Source organism: Podarcis erhardii (assembly GCF_964252035.2).
Source record: "Podarcis erhardii genome assembly, chromosome: 6".
Classification (NCBI taxonomy): domain Eukaryota; kingdom Metazoa; phylum Chordata; class Lepidosauria; order Squamata; family Lacertidae; genus Podarcis; species Podarcis erhardii.
The window spans coordinates 14,079,137-14,100,179 of NC_138510.1; the positions used below are offsets into that span (position 1 = coordinate 14,079,137).

The 21,043-nt window shown below is 46.6% G+C and overlaps 1 protein-coding gene across 2 annotated transcripts in view; it reads right to left on the reverse strand.

The window, feature by feature from the left end:
• Nucleotides 1-20,673, reverse strand: part of GNAS (GNAS complex locus) — a 165,495-nt gene extending 144,822 nt beyond the window's left edge. For both annotated transcript variants that reach the window (XM_081867938.1, XM_081867939.1), the window contains exon 1: nucleotides 20,421-20,673. In XM_081867938.1, coding sequence (XP_081724064.1) covers nucleotides 20,421-20,658 — 238 coding nt within the window. In that variant the 5' untranslated portion in view covers nucleotides 20,659-20,673. The remainder of the gene's footprint in view (nucleotides 1-20,420) is intronic.
• Between the last annotated feature and the right edge of the window lie 370 nt (nucleotides 20,674-21,043).

Consider the following 21,043-nt stretch of genomic DNA (forward strand, 5'->3'; position numbering starts at 1 on the left):
CATTCAACTGTCCCGACACTTGGTGGCACTGCTGCAATACTTATAATTACTCCTTCTGAGGAACGGTTGGTCTGGTCAGCTTCTGCTGAGGAATGCTATTTTGTCCTGAGCTATCTATAGTCCACTCTTGCAAACAGCCATCAGCAGTCCTGTTTTCCTGCACAGCGGCCCAGCTCCTGCTCCAAACAAGGAAGAGATGTTTGGCTGCCCAGCACAAAAACATTCAAGGCTGTGACACGTTATCATCCCATAATATTTGCATGAAGAAATGATAAATTGAAGGGACAGCGAAAAACACTCTGCTCATATCTGGGTTTACAGAAGAAAGCTCTCCCTGTACTTTTCTTTTTTGCAACCCTCCTCTATGTTTGGAATGTACCGTTAATTGCAGGAAATAATGAACCGTAATGGCAGGAATTAAAGAACCCCCTGTAATACAGAGATTTCGGTGTCATCTTCTGACGATTGGCTGATTGCATTTGGATCCCCCCTTCTTGTCCAATGAGCTCAGGTCAGTGTACATGGTTCACGCATCCTCCCTTAAATCCCAAAACAACCCTGTGAGGGAGGTCAGGCTGAGAGGCAGTGACTGGCCCAAGGTCACCCGGTGAGCTTCATGGCCTAGCGGGGTTTTGAACCCTGGTCTGTCGGGTCCTAGTGCAGCACTCTAACCACTATGCCACACTTCCTCTCCTGCTCCTCTTTCACTAGAGTGTACCCCATTTGCTAGCAGTAATTCACTTATATGAGAGACTTCAGCAGAGCACTCTTGGCAGGGAGGCAGCAAACCTGCCCCTAGGGGCCCAGTATCCAGAGTAAGTATCACTGGGCCCACAACCCAAGAGTGAGATACTTAATTCGTTCTGGAGGTCTGTTCTTAACCTGAAACTGTTCTTAACCTGAGGTACCACTTTAGCTAATGGGGCCTCCCGCTGCCACCACACGATTTCTGTTCTCATCCTGAAGCAAAGTTCTTAACCCGAGGTACTATTTCTGGGTTAGCTGGTCCGTAACCTGAAGCGTCTGTCACCTGAAGTGTCTGTAACCCAAGGTACCACTGTAGAGAGGAGGAGGGGGGGGACAATACCTGTCCACCTGTTCTCCGTGAGCCTGCGAGCGCTCTGGGCCGCTACATAGATTGCAACAGCAACAGGTGGGTCAGAATGCCACCACAAATGTCTCTAGCGATGCCTTAACAACAGACATGCAGGGGAAATCTGCGGCCCTGCACTGGACTACAAATCCCAACATCCCTGACCAGTGAATCCCATCAGGGACTGACAGGAGCTGTTGTCCAACAACATCTGGAAGTAGACAGCTCCCCATTTGTACCCTACACTCCAGAGGGGTGTTAGAGGCAGAGTAAACATGCCACATTGGGGGGGGGAGACCCCACTTCCATAGGTACACTATAGGTAAAACTAGTCTAAGCACCCATTCCCCCTCCCCAGTGACTATGAAAAATGTGGTACTACAGTGGTACTTCGGGTTATAGACGCTTCAGGTTACAGACTCCGCTAACCCTGAAACAATACCTCGGGTTAAGAACTTTGCTTCAGGATGAGAACAGAAATCGTGCAGCGGCGCGGCAGCAGCGCGGCAGCAGCGGGAGGCCCCATTAGCTAAAGTGGTGCTTCAGGTTAAGAACAGTTCCAGGTTAAGAACGGACCTCCGGAACGAATTAAGTACTTAACCCGAGGTACCACTGTATTTTAGCAGAGCACCTCATCAAGCTATAATTCCCAGGATTCCTTGTGGGAGAATGCATGGCATTGAAGTGCAAGGCCAATATAATTTTGGTATGTAAATGAAGTGGAGGCCCGCCCTGCTTTCCTGGTTCCAGGGATCCTTGGCTGCAGCTGTTAGTTCAGACGCTATTTGATCAATATGCCTAAAGACATACTTGCAGCAGCACTGTGTAGTGGTTAGTGTGTTGGACTAGGGCATGGAAGAGAAGGGTTCAAATCCCAGCTCAGCAACAAAGCTCACTGGGTGACCTTGAGCCAGCCACAGTTTCTGGGCCTAGCCTACCTCATAGGGTTGTTGTAAGGTTAAAACGGAGAGGGAGAGAACTATATACACTGGCTTGAACACCTCGGAGGAAAGGAGAAGTCAGACTGCATGCCTTTATCTGCACTGCGTGGCATTCACCCAGAGATCATCTGACCATAAATCCAAACACTATTTTCACAAGGAAAAGGTTCAATATTTATCGCAGGTTTTAAAAAGAAATATATTAGCATTGTTATGATTACAATCAGAGCAGGACCGAACGCCAACCTTAAAAAGTTTATTTGGCTTTTACAATCGATAATAAAAGTTTTAAAACGGCAGCCGAGGAGGCACTCTGCAAGGAGGCCCAGTGGAAAATTTGATGCTATCTGAGAATAATCCACCAAACAAAAATGACTTGTGTTTTATAGCCACTCAAACAGAAATGAAAAAAGGGGATTCTCACAAAATTAACAGAGGAGAGGATTCATTCCCCTAGACTAGAAGATGGAATTCCCCCCCCCCAAAAAAAAAATACAGTGGGCAAATGATTTGCCACACCCCAGCCTGCTCTGTTACGTGTCAGCAAGGCAAGGACTCAGCAGAGCATTACCGAAACTGGGATATTCAGGACTGGGAAGAGGAGGTGAAGAAGGAACAGGGTTTAGTGAGTGGGAAGAGGCTGTGACAGAGGGCAGTCCAGACTCAGAGGCTAGAGAGGAGGGGAGCCAGGAGGTGGAGATATGAAAACAGCAGAGGAGAGAATGGTTGCAACACAGATGCAGTCTCCGATCGCTTGGGGGAAACCCTGGAGAGGAGGGGACTTAGGCTGCTGAGGACTTTCGTTCCTCGCAACTGCCTCATTGGGAAGAGTTGCTGTTTTTTGTTTCTGTGAATACAGAGTTAACTTCATTGACACAGTGGGTTTTTCCCCCCCACCACTGACCTACACCTGACTCCGGCTCCTGACACAACATCAAGGTGGCCTTGGTGGGAGGTGAGCTAGACTTGGTCCCTGTGCCAAATGCAGGCTGGCCCAGGTCTGAATTGGGAAAGATGCTTTGAGTGGAGGCCCCTCCCTGAACGGACTTGCTGTACACCCACCTTGTCCAGTCGCTGCTGGCCATTAACAACCCAGGAAACTGCCTTAGGCTGGTCTATCTTCTAGCCCAACATTGTCTACAGTGACTGGCAGAAGCTTTGCACTGTTTCAGGCAGAAATCTTTCTCAGCCTTACCTGGAGATGCCAGGGACTGAGCCTGGGACCTTCTACATGCCAAGCAGATGTTCCTCCACTGAGCTACAGCTCTTTCCACTTATTTGGGAAAAGAAGGAGAGACCATGGCAGCTACTATATCTCCCAGAGAGAAGACATCCTAAAGGTGATGGGTCTTCCTTTTTACTGATGTCCCTTGGCGAAGAAATGGCAAGCGGCAATGCCAGGAGGCTCCAGGGACGGGCACTGAGCCCCACACTGGGTTGTGAACATTGCCAGGTGCCCAATGATGCCAACTTCTAATGCTGCCCCTGACACAGGCTGCACATGCACCTGTACATTTAAGGCACATTTAAAGTACCGTATTTTTCGCTCTATAAGACGCACCAGACCAAAAACCATAGTTTTTGGAGGAGGAAAACAAGAAAAATAATATTCTGAATCCCAGAAGCCAGAACAACAAGAGGGATCGCTGCGCAGCGAACCCTCTTGCTGTTCTGGCTTCTGGGATAGCTGTGCAGCCTGCATTCACTCCATAAGACGCACACACATTTCCCCTTACTTTTTAGGAGGGAAAAAGTGAGTCTTATAGAGCAAAAAATACGGTACATCTCTTTCCCCCCCAGCCACCCAAAAAAACCTGTCATTTACCCTTCACAGAGCTACAATTCCTGGCTACAGAAATTAACAGGCTACAATTCCCCGGATTCTTGGTGCTTTACATCTAAGGTGTGTGCACAGCTACACACACACACACACACAGAGAGAGAGAGAGAGAGAGAGAGAGAGAGAGAGAGACGCACACACTCTTTGCTTTGGCATGCCTTGCAAGGAAACCCGTTCCACAAATTCAGCTCCCTTCATGAACCTCTTTCGCCTCATGGCTGGCAGTTTGGAAATCCGTTGCCCCCCTCAAAGGCTGGATTTTTCACAGGGTCCTCATTTTGCTAATCACCACCTCCCAGCCAAGTTGACGGGAGGCCTTTCTGGCAACCCCTTTCTGTCTCAGGTCTGTGTTCTTCCGGAAAATGGCACCGTATCCTGAAGACCAAGAAGAACAGACTTGTCTGCGGCGCTGCAGATGTTGCTGGACTACCATCAGCCCTAGACAACATGCATGGGATGCTAGGAGTTGTTGTTCATTGGGAGTTGTAGTTCAGCCCATGAACTGTGATGATCTCAAGAGCCTTTGGCAAGGTCAAGGGGAGGGAGACATTTTTACGGCTGTGCAGAAGACTCGGGTGTACATCCTTTGACTGAGGCGGAACTGCAACTTCTGTTTGCCCCAAAGTAAACAGAGACTCCTTTTAGGAACTCATCAATGCATTGCTCTTATTCACCCCTTTGCTCTGGTTCACTGCCTTATTCAAAAGGTTGCCCGTAGGGGGAATCCGAGATCTTATGAAGTGTCATGATTTGAGAAATGTGTGGCGAATTGATTTGAGACAAGATTTGCATCGCTTTGGGCTACAGTTGTCAAAAATGAACCACCGCAAGGCGGGTTTGTATGGGCTCCAGGAGCAGGGGCAAGGGCAGAGGAATAAGAATGCTTTGTTCCTGGGGAATAATGTCAACCACAAGGGTATCAGTAATACAAACTGAGCACAGTCTGACTTATATATTCTTTTTCCTATAATTTCTTGGCTAGTCAATCATTTATGGATTTTTTTCCTTCTTCAACACAAGCAGGACATAGCTCAGTCGGCAGAGCATGAGACTCAAATCTCAGGATCGTGGGTTCCAGCCCCACGTTGGGCAAAAGATTCCTGCATTGCAGGGGGTTGGCTTGATGACCCTTGTGATCCCTTCCAACTCTACAATTCTTTGGTGCCATTTTTACACCCCAAAACCAGGACATGTCGTATGGCAAGCCTAACTCTTAGTCTCACTGCATTTCCCTTTTTTTCTGCACTTGGCCAGCTCCCCAAATCTGACCCCCCCCATTTCATTTAAATCAGACTGTCCAACTGCTAAATACCTTGCTCCTTTAAGTTTGTGCAACAGAACCCCTCTCCTCCACCCTGGGCACCCACTAAATCTGTTCTGGGGGTTCCCCCAATCCTCCACAGAAGATCTGAAGAGGCCATTGGGCTCATGCAGGAAACAAGGGGAAGTTTCCTTGTGCAAGCCTTTGTCCTTGCATAACAGGCTTGTGGGTGAACTTTATCTTGCCCTCTCATGGTTATGTGGAGTTCAGTACAGAGTTACCTAAGGTTAAGTACTTAATTCGTTCTGGAGGTCCGTTCTTAACCTGAAACTGTACTTAACCTGAGGTGCCACTTTAGCTAATGGGGCCTCCCGCTGCCCCCGCGCCCCGGAGCACGATTTCTGTTCTCATCCTGAAGCAGAGTTCTTAACCCGAGGTACTATTTCTGGGTTAGCGGAGTCTGTAACCTGAAGCATATGTAACCTGAAGCGTATGTAACCCAAGGTACCACTGTACTATTGATTTGCCAGTGCGTCTCTGCATGCACTAACTATGCAATATTTTGAGGGAGCAGTGGAAGATTTGAGGTGCACAATAAGGCATATTCTAAATGATTAGGCTGCTGTTCACGGAACAAGTTGGGAAAACGAAAGGAGAAGTAATCTGACTCCCAGCCACGCCATATTATTGCCACCACATTGTTATAGTCAGAAGCTACCAAATATCACAAGGGAAAATGCCGGATCCCATAGCAGGTTTTACCCAGCTAATTCAGATCTGCCGTGATTTGCAATCGGGAAGGAATGCAAAAGGCAGCCATCCACCCTCCTTCCTGCAAATGCAATTCTGGGTTCCAAATAACATGACCTCCTGCTAGAAAGGGAAAAGTTCGCCTGTGAGAAAAGGTTTACTCGGGATTCCTTCCAATGTTTCACAAAGTGAGCTGATTTGGAAGTCTTTGGATATCACCATAATCCACTCCCCAGCAACTTCATGCAGCCAAAGGAGGGGCAGGATTAGGGCAAAGGAGATAAGGAGGTGGAAAGTGAACCTAGTAATGGCAATCTATGCCAGTCTCCAAATAATGTTGTTGTTGTTGTTGTTATACTTCTTTTTTTCTGCCTTTTTTCCAGACTCAACAAGGCTAAAAATAAAATTAAGCCTCCCATGAATAAAACACAGGAAGCTGGGGGGGGGGGAATAGTTTCAAAATAATTCAGCTACAATTGAATGAAAATGCTATTAAAGCAAAGCTATTAAAACCTTGATAGTAAAATCAGCACAGCATTCTAAGAAGCCCTTTCCTTTAAAAATAGTGAGTTCCCAAAAGCAGAATAATAATAATAATTTATTATTTATACGCCGCCCATCTGGCTGGGCTTCCCCAGCCACTCTGGGCGGCTTCCATAGAAACCAAAAATACAGTAAAATATCACACGTTAAAAACTTCCCTGAACAGGGCTGCCTTAAGATGTCTTCTGAATGTCAGGTAGTTGTTTATCGCTTTGACATCTGCTGGAAGGGCGTTCCACAGGGCAGGTGCCACTACCGAGAAGGCCCTCTGCCTGGTTCCCTGTAGCTTTGCTTCTCGCGCGATAAAAGTCTTCACCTGCCAGAGGGAGGACAACCAAAAGGGAACCAGTCTAGCCTCTCTAGGAAGGGAGTTCCAACGTCTGGGAGCAGCCACCAAAAAGGCCCTCTCCTATGTCCCCATCAAATATGCCTGTGGTGAGGGTATCGGGACTGAGAGAAGAGGCTCACGCAAAGATCTCAAAGCCTGGGCAGGTTCATATGGGAGAACTGTAGTTTTTGCTTGGTTTGTAGACGGCCGCCCTTGTGTGTCTGCCATGCCTCTCAATGAACACAGAAAAGGGGTTGTGGTTAGGCTGCTAGTTAGATGAGCTAGATATGTCAAAGAATTGTGGAGTTTCAGAGTTTGATGGAATCTTGAAGATCATTCCCTCCAACCTGTTGCTCAGTGCAGCATCCGCAATGCTGGATTCATTTACAGGATCCCTGACAGATGGCCCACCAACATCTGTGTAAATAGCTCCAGCGAAGCAGAATTGGCCACCTCCTGAGGCAAGCTGTTCCACTGTTGAACAACCCTTACCTTTAGGAAGTTTGATAAAATTGCATCTTACATAGTTGCTGCTCCACTAGAATTAATGGAAATGTATTGGCGCTGGAGCAGTTCATGGCTAGTCCATCATTAGCTTTTCAGCAACAGGAAAGGAAATCAACCACACAAGTATTATGTAAAGCGATTTTTCTTCCTGCGTAAGCACACATTTACTCTGCATGAGAAAGGGAGGATTCAGTTACAAAAAAAATGACTGAGCACCCCCCAACTATACGCTCCAGTCCCTTTTCTGTTCTCAAACCTAACTCTGCTCAGCAAGGTTCGGGTTCTTGTTGAGCGTCTTCTTAGAGAACTTCCTTGGAAAGACATGGAACTTGGTCCCAGGCATGGAGTCAAAGTAAACATTTAAGACACATGCCCTGCATAATTTTCAGGATGGAGCAGTGTTGAAGTGTACTTAAGAGGGCGAAGGCAGGAGAAGTGACTTTTGTGCTGTTGTAACGTGGTGCAAAGAGCTAGTCTACAGACAAGGAAGTTTATATTTCAAATAATATTTTTAACTGCATGTGGCAGAGTACAGAACTTATCAGGTTGCTTTTCTTTCCTAAGCCGACACAGTAGCCGCATGAATTGAGATGTACATGAAACCACTCGCAGAATTTCCCTTTTCCACAAAGCTCTTCTAAATTTATCTATTCATAATATATTTCTTTGTTTCTTGGTTTATTTAACATTTTGCAGCTGCCCTTCCCCCAAAGATTCAAGGGCAGTGTGTAGAAAATTATGAAAACGATTAATACGGTGTATAAATACAATGCATTTAAGCAAACAAAAAACAGAGCAAAGAGCAAAAAATAATAATTGTGTGTTTCTTAGTGCCTTTTAAAAATTAGGTTTTCTTTATATACACAAACAAAAACAAATTATTGAAATGCTAAAGTAAAAAGTAAACCTGTGTTTCAAAAACTTCCTGTTGCGTTTCCCTTTAAACTTTTCTCTCTATATAATAAAAATGTAAGGATATCACCGTGCAGCCCCCAGAGGATTTGTAACGCCTCATTACAATCCTGGGTTTGCATGAAGTCATGGTGGGCTGGGGGAGCAAAAGTGAACCCAGGTTACACAACAATAGAGGCCATAGCATGGGCGGGACATTGAGAGGGGAAAGGTGGGGGGTTAAAACAACGGTGGAAGTTTGAAGAAAGTGCCTTCATTGTATGAATGTACTATGGAATGTTTGAGGGCTCCGCATTCTTGATCTCTCTCATATGAGGCAGTTTAGGAATAGAAAAGGGGAAAAACTGAATCCAGTGAGAATGGAGATTCACTGATAGGAAAAAGTTCCTGTTTTAAACAAGAGCAGAAGTTTAAGTAAAGTGGACTTAGACGAGGAAAAAAAAAAATTGTGGATTTAATCCACAGCAGAACCCATTAAAATAGGCTTCAAACATTTTTTTAATTCCAGTTTTGTTGTTGCATATTTCCCAGTCCTGCTATGTGACTCTAACCTGGGTTGACAGATTGTCTACCTCTAGTTTGGCTATTGGGCAAGCAGATGTTAAACCGACAAACTCAGAAGCCATATATTAAACCATTATGGTTGCACAGCAACAAGTAACAACCCAATCCGCTCATTACAATTGTGGGTGGCTCAGGGAGAATATATTTCAGCTGAACAAAGAACAAGGAAGAAATGGCTGGCGGATTGTGCCACACAAATGTTGAGGTAACGTGCAAACCAATAGCTGTGACCCTTGATCCTTGGACTGATCTAGCAGCACTCTATAAACAAAAAATGCTCTAAAAAAATGCCTTATTCTAAAAGCAGGTTCTGGAATTCACTGCTAGCATTCTGCCACCCATTGCCATCAATATGGGGATGTCCAAAATTAAGGAAGAGTTACCAGCAATATCACATTTATTTTATAATGTAGAATGCTGCAGTCTGGCTTTTGGATGAAGCATCTCTGTATCAACATACAGTGGTACCTCTGGTTGTGAACGGGATCCATTCCGGAGGCCCGTTTGCAACATGAGCAGAACGCAACCCGCATCTGTGCATGCGCAGGTCACAATTTGCTGCGCATGCGTGTAATGTCATTTTGCACGTTTGCACATGCGCGAGCGGCAAAACCTGGAAATAACCCTTTCCGGTACTTCCGGGTTGCCGCAGTACACAACCTGAAAACACGCAACCTGAAGCAAACGTAACATGAGGTATGACTGTACTGGCTGCCCGTATGTTGCTGAACTAAATTCAAGGTACTACTGTTAGTGTAGAGAGCTAGCCCTAAACAACCCAGGACTACGTTAACCTGAAGGACTCCCTTGTCAGATCAGATTATACAGCAGCTAGATCCTTGTGATCATCTGGGGAAGCCCTCCTGACCGTCTGACAGTTATCACATATTGATTCAGTTTCTACACAAAGGAAGGCGTTTAGTGCAAATTAAGGTTTCTAGTGTAATGGAACAAGTATTCTAGAAGACTGTTCTCAGTCTCGCTGAAATCACAGGCACCCACAACTCTGCCGAAAACTTGTCTGTTTCGCCAAGCGTTTTTAGAGAATTAATTTGATTCAGTGTTGGGTCATTTGTTCGGTATTTTACAGTTGCATAACTTTACGATGTCTTATGAGTTTGGGGCTTTGTGTTTTTTTAATGACTTGGCAATTTAGAAATGCTCTTATGAGTAAATAAATGAATAAATAAGGAAGCTACTTTTCTGGGCACTGCCCATCTTTTTTAAAAAAGCTCACAGTACAAAAAAGAAATAAGCAATGAAATACAGCATAAACCATGCAAAAATAACAAAACTCATCCAATATCTGCTTCTTTGCATAGGAACTGACCTGGACCCTGCAATCATCATCTGATGCCCTTCTTCGTATGGCTCCCCCATGAGAGGTCCAGAGGGCAGCAAGGCGAGAACAGGCCTTTCCTGTGGCAGCTCTCTATTTGTGGAATGCTCCCTTGCTGTGGGTTAAACCACAGAGCCTAGGGCTTGCTGATCAGAAGGTCGGCGGTTCGAATCCCCGCGACGGGGTGAGCTCCCGTTGCTCGGTCCCTGCTCCTGCCCACCTAGCAGTTCGAAAGCACGTCAAAGTGCAAGTAGATAAATAGGTACCGATCCGACGGGAAGGTAAAAGGCATTTCCGTGTGCTGCTCTGGTTCACCAGAAGTGTCTTAGTCATGCTGGCCACATGACCCAGAAGCTGTGCGCCGGCTCCCTCGGCCAATAAAACGAGATGAGCACCGCAACCCCAGAGTTGGTCACGACTGGACCTAATGGTCAGGGGTCCCTTTACCTTTACCTATTGTGTGTTTCATCCTAGTGCTAAAGGTAGGACACTGAGAGGCCCAGCCAAATTGGTCTTCCTAATGACCCCCATGGGGGTGGCCAAGGTACAGAGAGGGGCAAGAGCTCTCTTAAGGTACTCCAGGTACGTCACAGAAATCTAAATGGCAAATTAATCAACCTCACCCTTGTTGCTTTTATTTCAAAAAAAATATTTAAAGGTTGCACTTCCCCCCAAGTACAGGAACAGAGAAAGGCAGCTTATGTCGACTCAACTAGCCCATCTAGCTCAGCACTGTCTTTACTGACTAGCAGCTGCACTCCAGGGTTTCAATAAATTATTATTATTATTATTATTATTATTATTATTATTATTATTATAGATGAGTGGGGCATTCCCAGCCCTAACTGGAGATGGCAGGGATTGAACCTGTGACCTTGTGCACATGAGAAGCAGATGCTCTGCCACTGAGCTATGGGCCTTAATGTTAGAACTATGCAAATACCCTTCATGGCACATCTTTCGTTAGATAGAGTCCTAGAGTCCTATTCTGAGCTTTCCCAGCTTTGGGAAGAAGGCTCTAAGACCCTGTCACACGGGCTCCTGTTTACCTGCCTTTGGGAGGGCAGGGAGAAGACTGGGTGAACATCAAATTTTGGCCTTGCACAGGACGTCATAGTACCCAAGTCTGTCACTCGTGATGGGATCTGGAGTCCAACTGCCAGGCCACAGGCTCCCCATCCCAGTTTTAGAAGCTTAAGCATTTTCATGCAAACTAATCTATTCTAATTGCCCTATTTTTGTCCCATCTCTACTAAATGCTCCTCATTTGGCAGAGCAAACACACAATTGCCCGCAATGCTCCAAATTTAGAACACGCCGACTCACCGTAGACGTATATAATGACCTCGCTTTTCATTTCTGATCCATTTCCTCATAGTTCTCAGCTCTGCTTTGGACAGACTAGGCAGGACTGTGGGTCCCAAACTCATTGCCAATAAAAAGGACCACAAAGAACCCACATTACAAATCTTTTCCTTTTTTAAAGTGGTTTCATAAGTGCAAGAAAGCACTGTTGTGAAAGCTGCTCCTTTTCTGAACCACCAGGAGACCCCAATCACAGTGAAGTAGGAAGGAGGGCAACCTGCAACACTGAGAAACTGTGCGGGCAAAGGTGGCAGCAATGTGGCAGAGCAGCTGCCTTGCAAGCCGGAAGTGTCAGGTTCAAGCCAGGTGAGACTGGGAGGCAGCCATGCCAGAAATCCCAGAGAGCCATTGCTACTCAGTGTGGACAGTGCTGAGTTACACAGAAAACAATGGTCTGAGTCAGAATAAGGGTTCCTATGTTTCCACACAAGAGGCTGATCTCCTTGATTTGCCTTGTGTGCATTCTTATTCCAATTGTCCTCTATTGACTGGGGTTTCTTACTTGAGTTACGACTTATGCACCTGATCTTGAGTCACGACTTATGGAGTTTGGATTTGATATCCCGCCTTTCACTCCCTTTAAGGAGTCTCAAAGCGGCTAACAATCTCCTTTCCCTTCCTCCTCCACAACAAACACTCTGTGAAGTGAGTGGGGCTGAGAGACTTCAGAGAAGTGTGACTGGCCCAAGGTCACCCAGCAGCTGCATGTGGAGGAGCGAGGAAGCGAACCCGGTTCACCAGATTATGAGTCCACCGCTCTTAACCACTACACCACACTGACCTATGCACCTGATCCACCCTTGGAACACTGATGAAAGGCGGCCTTCTTATTTAAGTGATTGATGTGTGCTGTGTGTGGTTGTGTGTGTGTACAGTCATACCTTGGATCCCAAACGCCTTGGTACTCGGACATTTTGGCCCTCAAATGCTGCAAACCTGGAATTGAGTGTTCCAGTTTGCAAACATTCTATAGAACCCGAACGTCTGACAGGGCTTCCACGGCTTCCGATTGGCCGCAGGAGCTTCCTGCAGCCAATCAGAAGCCGCGCTTTGGTTTCTGAACGTTTTGGAAGTCGAACCGACTTCCGGAACGGATTCCATTCAACTTCCAAGGTATGAATGTACTATGATTTTGGCGGAAAGGAAAGGAAAATAAAGACATATTTTCCACTCAGTAAAACACAGGGAGCTATTGCTCTGGGTGAGCACACTCTGATTGCAATGACTTAGGGCTCATCCACACTTTCCTTTGATCCATATTCATTGAAATTTGTATCAATCTCTTATCCCAGGTCTGAAAACTCTTCTTTTTCTTTTTGCTCTGCTGCTTGCTCCAGTGAAAACCCAATATTAACTACCATATCAGGTTTTAAAAGATCCAGGGGAAACCCGAAGGGAGTCCCTAAACCTCTCTCAAAATATCTCCTGAATGGCATTCCTTGAATTTTCCCCCAGATCTGTGTTGTCTGCTTTCACCTCCTCGCCTTCTTTCTTTCTTTGCCTACCCCTCAAGGATCATTTTGCAGTTTTCTTTTCAACTTCTGAGAAGGGCACGTCTGGTTCTCAGAAGGAAAGATTCTTAAATCATTACACTGAACTGGCATTCTAATCTGAGAAAGCACAGAACTGGCACTGACCCTAAACCAGGGGGAAGCAAGCTATGAGCTCAGTTAGTACAGTACAGCATGAGATTCTTAATCTCAGAGTTGTGGCTTTGAGCCCAACATTGGGCAAAAGATTCCTGCACTGCAGGGGGTTGGACAAGATGACCCTCGTGGTTCCTTCCAATTCTACGATTCCCTCTGGATGTCTTTGGACCCCAGCTCTCATCCCCCCTGACCTGTGGCTACTGATTTTCAGCGTGCTTTCCAAAGTCACTCCCCAAATGACCCGAGACAGCTCAGCAATCTGATGATGCTGATAAGACACAAGAGCCACTTATTTCTTTTTAATTAGCTATGTGGATCCCACAGAGCAGGGAATTGCCAGATGGAGCGAAGAAGAAGAAGAAGAAGAAGAAGAAGAAGAAGAAGAAGAAGAAGAAGAAACCGAGGAAGAATTTCAAACCACAGACGGGTTTAAGTAAATAGAAACGAATTGTTTCAAAAAAGCTCCAAATGTAAACCACATTCCCATCGTGCAACTCAGACCCCTCAGAGTTCCTTACAAGTTAGCTTCTTAAGTCGATTACAGAATTCAGTCCACAGATGTGGCTTTTTAAGCAGGGAGAGAATAACATGGAAGGAGCAGGAAGGAGCATGCATGAACTGGGCTGATAACACATGACTAATCCATTCCTAAAATGCGTTCCTAAAACGCATTCCTAAAAAGTTAAGGGCCATTCTTCATGCTGGTAGCACTGAACCAGAATATTTCTGAAGAAGCAGCCCTGGCTGAACACACTGAAACTATTGGACAAGATGTGTCTGAATCATAAGAACATGAGAACAGAGCCTTGCTGGGTCAGACAGATGACCTGTCTAGACCAGCATTCTCACACATACTGGTAAATCAGGGAAAGCTACAAGCTGCATTTTATGGATCGCTCAAATGAGTTGATCTGAGCTACATAAACACAAGCCCACACATTCTTCTGCTTTTTATTACAGAAGAAAACACAGTGAGGAGTAATTTCAACATGCTTGGTCTCCTCCTCGTTTGGCTTCCCCTTTTCTGTACTTCCCTTTCGGATTTCCCTCGAAGCTAGATTAATCCAAATAATGCTTAGCATTTAGAATGACATTTTCCCGAGTTCTCAGAACACTTCACCAAGCATTATCTCAGCAACCTTTTATGGCAGCTTTACAACGCGGGACGCTGCTGTGGCCCCCACATTGCAGAAGTGGGAGGGGTGCTCTGAGGCTGAGGGAAGTTGCTTGCCATTTATAAAGAGCTCCTGCCTGAGGTACAAACTACGGCTTTTTGGCTCAGTGTCTGCACTCAACCTCAATACCAGTTCCTCTTCCGGGCATATTAATGGCTTTATCAAAGAGTCACTCCACAAGGGGTACATTCACACATGGGAAATACTGAATTAGATTTCCTGGCTACAATGCTAGTATTTCCGTCCTGTTTGCTAACATTTCTTTCATATTGCAGTACGGAGCTGTGGCTTTTTTTACCAATACAGTGGTACCTCAGGTTAAGTACTTAATTCGTTCCGGAGGGTCCGTACTTAACCTGAAACTGTTCTTAACCTGAAGCACCACTTTAGCTAATGGGGCCTCCTGCTGCCGCCGCGCCGCCAGAGCACAATTTCTGTTCTCATTCTGAAGCAAAGTTCTTAACCTGAAGCACTATTTCTGGGTTAGCAGAGTCTGTAACCTGAAGCGTATGTAACCTGAAACATATGTAACCCGAGGTACCACTGTATTACCAGCGTGTCACACTAAATTTCATTCACACCAGTGGCCAACGATGAACATCACTGAGCAGCATCACTACTTTCCCACTCTTTTTGCACATGCACACTTCTGATCCCTCATGAAAACAGCAAGGAAAAAATTGTATACCACTCCAAATTTCATCAATTTGCTCCTGTGATTTTCTGGTTCACGGAGTTGCAAACGGATTATTTCTGGAACCAGTTAACACAGAAACGAGTGCTAAAGATTTTTGTCATTTTTAAAATTTATACTGGTATGTTATGTATTATGTGTATTTGTGTTTGCATTTTTCAATGCTCTGTATTTTGATGTTTTGAATGTCCGCACAGCTCACTGTGGGAAAGTGGCATACAAATCAACTGAATCAATTCCACTATATCCCACTAGATTTCTGCAAGTAGCTTTTATATCGCCACTCCCTGGGCTCTGAGACTTCTCCTCTTGGGGGTTCCACAGCTGGTTCTCTTCTGTGTCCAACCATCCATGACATGATGCTGGCTGGTCTTCAACTCTGAATCTAACTTGCATTAGAAATGCTGAATGCTCAATGGTATATGTATATCTGAAATAAACATATTATCCTTGATAATTGTCCTGCAGAACCACAGGTTCCCCACTCCAGCATTAGTGCCAAAGTCAAAAGCCATCGTGATTTTGCTGAGTGCCAAGAGCCAGTGCAGTTCAGCACTTAGAACGTTGGACTACAACTGGGGAGATTACGGTTCAAAACTCCACCCAACCATGAAGCTCACTGGGTGATTGTGGAACAATCCTTCTTGCTCAGCCTAACCTACCTTACAAGGCTGTTGTGAGCATAAAATGAAGAGATTCAGCACCCTGGCCTTTGTAGTACAGAAATATACCGTATTTTTCGCTCTATAGGACGCACTTTTCCCCCTTCAAAAATGAAGGGGAAATGTGTGTGCGTCCTATGGAGCGAAGATGCCATAGCCCCACGACCCTCTCCCAGCTGGAGAGGTGAAGCGCGGCTATGGCAGCAGCCTCTCCGCTGCGCCTTTCCGCTGCTCCCTGACCTGCTCTTTGGGGCTGGTGGTGGGCTTCCCCCGCCAGCCCCAAAGAGCAGGTCAAAAGGAACCTGAAGCCTGGAGAGTGAGAGGGGTCGGTGCACACCGACCTCTCTCGCTCTCCAGGCTTCCAAGGTAGCCGCCTGAATGGCACCTTGTTTTAGAGCGGGAAAACAAGAGGGGGAAAATTCTCCCCCTCTCTGCGCAGCGCCTCCTGCCGCTTCGCTGAAGGGGCGCTGGGCAGAGAGGGGGAGAATTTTTTTTTCTTGTTCTCCCCCCTCTAAAACAAGGTGCGTCCTATTGTCCGGTGTGTCCTATGGTGCGAAAAATACAGTAAAGACCATACAGAAATGGAAAGACCGCCTCTTCTCATATGAACCTACCCGGAACCTGAGATAATCTTCTCAGGCCCTTCTTCATATGCGTCCTCCTCAAGAGGTCCAGAGGGTGGCAACACAAGAGCAGGGCCTTCTCTGCAGTGGCTCCCCGTCTGTGGAATGCTCTCCCCAGGGACGTTTGCCTGGTGCCTTCATTATACACCTTTAGGCACCAGGCAAAAACATTCCTTTTTAACCAGGCCTTTGGCTGCTTGACCTGATGGACATCCTATACCCTTTTAAAATGTGGCTCTTGTTTGGAAGGAAGGTTGGCTCTTGTTAGAAGATAACTAGAGCAGGAGAAACCTGAAATGTGTACGGCCACCAGGGTTTGGTTGGCAAAATAAGAGAAGTGAGAAAGGTAAAGATAGGACAGAGGAGTGAGACAGTCATAATGCTCCGTCCCGAGGAAGGGAGGGCAAGGAGAAGTGGTCTCCTGCGTTTCACTGTGGCCTGCAGGTGGAAAGCCGCAGCCGAGTCTGGGGTTTCTGGTAACTCTTGCAAAGAGTTTGGAATCATAGTGCTTTAAATATATGGGGTGAATATATACCCTTGTTTTATAGAGCTTTCTGGAAGGGCCAGTGGCAGCCCACGGCAAAACAGCCAGTTGCAACCGAGAAGCAAAGAATGTTCCACGCATGGGACAGGGGGTCTGCATCGGCACTGTGTTGCACAGCAGAGGTTCTAGCAAAACTTTAAGTAGCTGTAAGGTTCCTCAGAAGGGACAACCGTGCAGGGTAATTCAAAAGTGGTAGGGTAATCTTCTGGTGTCAGTGGTGAGCAGAGCCAGAGGCTAAGCTAAGTGGAGAAACATATGCAATCTTTCATCTGCACAGAAGGCTAGTCTGCTCTTTTCCTCCATCCAGGCATGCAAAGACAAATTCCAGCCAGGCAAAAGCACTAGCTCAGCTGGTAGGGCATGAATCTCTTAATCTCAGGGTTGTGGGTTAGAACCCCACAACCTCTTCACACTTCCTAATCGACACACTTCCTAATCGAGAGGAGGACGCCATTTTCCTTTGCCACGTTCCCAGTAACCCTTTTGATTCAGAAGCAGGCATGCCAAATAAGCCTAACTTTACCAAACAAAACCTGAATGGAAGAAAGACACCTTGTTCCACGAAGCTATGGACAGGCCTCTGGAATTTATTGGACGACCGTTCCCATCACCCTCGCTACCAAGGCCCATGATCAGCACAGCGCAAAGAACACAATTCACAATCCCATCTATTATCCTTTTTAGCATCTCAAAATACATTATCTTGATTTTTAATCTTATTTTTTTGCCAAGACAGCCTTAAGCTCGCAATATTTTTAGCTGCTATCCTGAATCAGCTGATACCTTGTGGCAGTCATCCCCGCCGCATTCCAGACAGGGCATCATAAAACGAACCTGTGCCCCCAGGCCTCAGCCACCATCACGACTCCATGATCTCCAGCTTCCCCCCGATATGTAAGCAGCCTATCAGCGAACGGAGGATCCCTGGCAAAACAGGACTTTCCTCCCTTTTCCTTCCTCCGCATGTACACTTCCCAAAATCTGCTCCAGTGGGTTGAGGGGAGCCCCAAGAACAGATTTAGGGGCACATGGGGTAGAAAAGGGGAGGACATTCTGCTGCACAAGTGGAAATCCATGCAATGATAGGATCAGCGTTAGAAATGATAGGATCAGCGTTTTGCGACCGGCGTGGGTCCAATTGTGACCACATGGAGATCTCTGGAAGCCAGGTTGGTGACTGACATCTCCACCTGGCTGGCCCCTCCAGCTTTCTCAAGCAGGTAAGCAGAAGAGTTTATTTATCGCATTTCTATTCCACTTCTTTCTCCAAGGAGCACATGGTTCATCCCCCCATCCTCGGTTAATCCCTATAACAACCCTGTGAGGTAGGTTAAGAGGCTGTGGCTAGTCAGACACTCTATTCACTACACCGCACTGGCTTCCTAGAGTACTTCAGCTATGGGGCAGCTACGTATATCTGTCTTTTCAGTGCCAGGTAAAGACCTTCCTCTTCTCCTAGTCCTTGGATGGTTATTTTGTATGTTCTGCTGAGAATTTTACTGGTTTGCTTTTATACAGTTGGAGAGAGACCCAGCATGGTGTAGTGGTTAGAGACACGGGAGTAGGAGAGCAGCGTTCAAACCCTACTCAGTTGTGAAGCTCACTAGGTAACCCCTATTTGGGGAAAGACTGAATTAGACCCACTTACTATATATAGACACCCCCTCTCATTGCTTTGATTTGCTGGCACGCCTAACTAGAGCATGTTTCTCTTGCAAACACTCAAAACTTCTTTCTTTCTTTTTTGCAAAAAATAGTTAAAGCTATGGTTTTCCCAGTAGTGATGTATGGAAGTGAGAGCTGGAGCATAAAGAAGGCTGATCGCCGAAGAATTGATGCTTTTGAATTATGGTGCTGGAGGAAACTCTTGAGAGTCCCATGGACTGCAAGAAGATCAAACCTATCCATTCTGAAGGAAATCAGCCCTGAGTGCTCACTGGAAGGACAGATCATGAAGCTGAGGCTCCAATACTTTGGCCACCTCATGAGAAGAGAAGACTCCCTGGAAAAGACCCTGATGTTGGGAAAGATAGAGGGCACAAGGAGAAGGGGACGACAGAGGACGAGATGGTTGGACAGCGTTCTCTAAGCTACCAACATGAGTTTGACCAAACTGCGGGAGGCAGTGGAAGACAGGAGTGCCTGGCGTGCTCTGGTCCATGGGGTCATGAAGAATCAGACACGACTAAACGACTAAACAACAACAACTAATATAGTTTATAGCAGGGATGAAAATGAATACAATGCACAGACTTCAGCAATGTGGATTTGGGGCAGTGATCCTTAATGTGGGAATATGGTTGCAATATGTACACAGAAATGCCCCGATTTTCATCGCAGGGCCTGCGATTCTGGTTGTGAATATTACAGCACTCTCTTATTCTGGAAACCCCCAGAACTAAACCTGTATCATAAAAAAATAAATAATTGCAGCTTCCTCCCACTTATCAAACCACACCAACCGTGAATCAGCCTTTGTTTCTGTCTGGGAAATAATGAAAGCGATTAAGCTTAATTCCCCTTCTTGTAGGCAACTGTTGTGGTTCAGAACACATTAAATACTAAATGTAAAATTAGTACAAAGTGCTTTATAATATTCCACCCCCCCTTATCCTTTGTCTCAACAACGATATCATATCCTGAGTTGTAGACGCCACAGCTTCACCCCCAGCCACATAAACCTACTAATACAAGTTTGTGGCATCTGTGGGTTTAACAACAACAACAACAACAACAACAACAACAACAACAACCATATAGACACCCCCTCTCAGTGCTCTGATTTGCCAGCACACCTAACTAGAGCATGTTTCTCATGCAAACACTCAAAACTCTTCTTTCTTTTTTTGCAAAAGGAGAGTCAATAGGAAAGTGTTTCTTGGCTCTCAGTTTAAGCCCATTACAGAAAAAGACAGAGAAAACTCAGGTTTTTAAAAGCAGCAACAACTACAGTCATCCTCGCATATCTGTCATCATCCGGCTACGTTGCTAAATCCAGCTTTTAAAATATATATATATATATATGCAGAGATTACTAATCATTTGAAGACGGGGGGGGGGGGGAATAACCATGTTGCAACAGCGGACCATCTGGCTCCAAACTTTCAGCCACAAGGAGAAGACAGCTCCTTCGGGATCTATGCATTGATCTTGGGGTTGAGGGGGTTTTTTGGGGGGCGGGGGTTTAAAGACTAGCAGCAGCACTAACTCCACGTCGACCACAACAAAAGACAAGAGCAACAACAGCAACCCAAAGGACTTTTTGCACAAAACCTCCAAGCCAGAACTTTTCTGCCAAACGGCGCCGAAGGGGTGGCTGGGGGAGGCGGGGAGGAACCCAAACACAACAGATTAGGAGTGTGAAACCCAAATACAGACCGTAGAGGGAGCTTGCTGCCGCCGCTTATGAACACAGCCTTTCAAAGCTCGGACACGCCAAGCGAGGGAACAAGACGCCGATTCTCTTGCAAAAAAACAGAAAGCAGGCAAGCGGCTTGCTGCTGGCAGACACCACATTTGCAGCCTTGCAGGGGAAAATAAAAAATCTCGCCCACCGCGGCCCGCAGACAGACAGACAGACAGACAGACAGACACAGGCACGTTGGCCCCGCCAAGCCCCCCCGAACTTACCCAACAAAAGCAGCCGGTGCGTCTGCTTGTATTGCCTCTTCTCGGCTTTGAGCGACTTGTCGATGCTTTTGCTCCTCTTGATGTCCGCTTTCTCTTTGGCCTTGATGTCCTGCTTCAGCTTGACCGCTATCGCCGCCGGACCCTCGCCGCCGCGGTCCACCACCTCCACTTCCACGTTGCCGTAGGAGGGGATGGGCAGGTGGTCCCCGCCGGGCCGGAGGCTGTAGCACATCCCCATGCTGCTGGAGGAGCAGGAAGAAGAGGACGGGGGGGGGCGGACCCGGGAGACCCCCGGACCGGACACGATGCGCGGTGCGCGCGCCCCGAGCCGAGGGATGGGACTGGAAGGCGGGGGGGGGGGCGGGGGAGGCTGGGTGAGTTCTCTCCCCTCCTCCTCCTCCTCCTCCTCCTCCTCCTCCTCCCTTTCTCACTCCTACGGTGTTTTTCTTTAAAATGACCCAGGCCAACTCTGGGTGGGCTTCCCTCCGGGGGAATCCGGAGCTCCCCTTTCCTGGGGTGGAACCGTCTCGTCGGAACTCAAGGGCGCATTTTCTCCTGCTCCGGGTTCATCTTTTGCCCCCGTCCAGTAATTACACGTGACTGAGACGCGTTTACCGTAATCT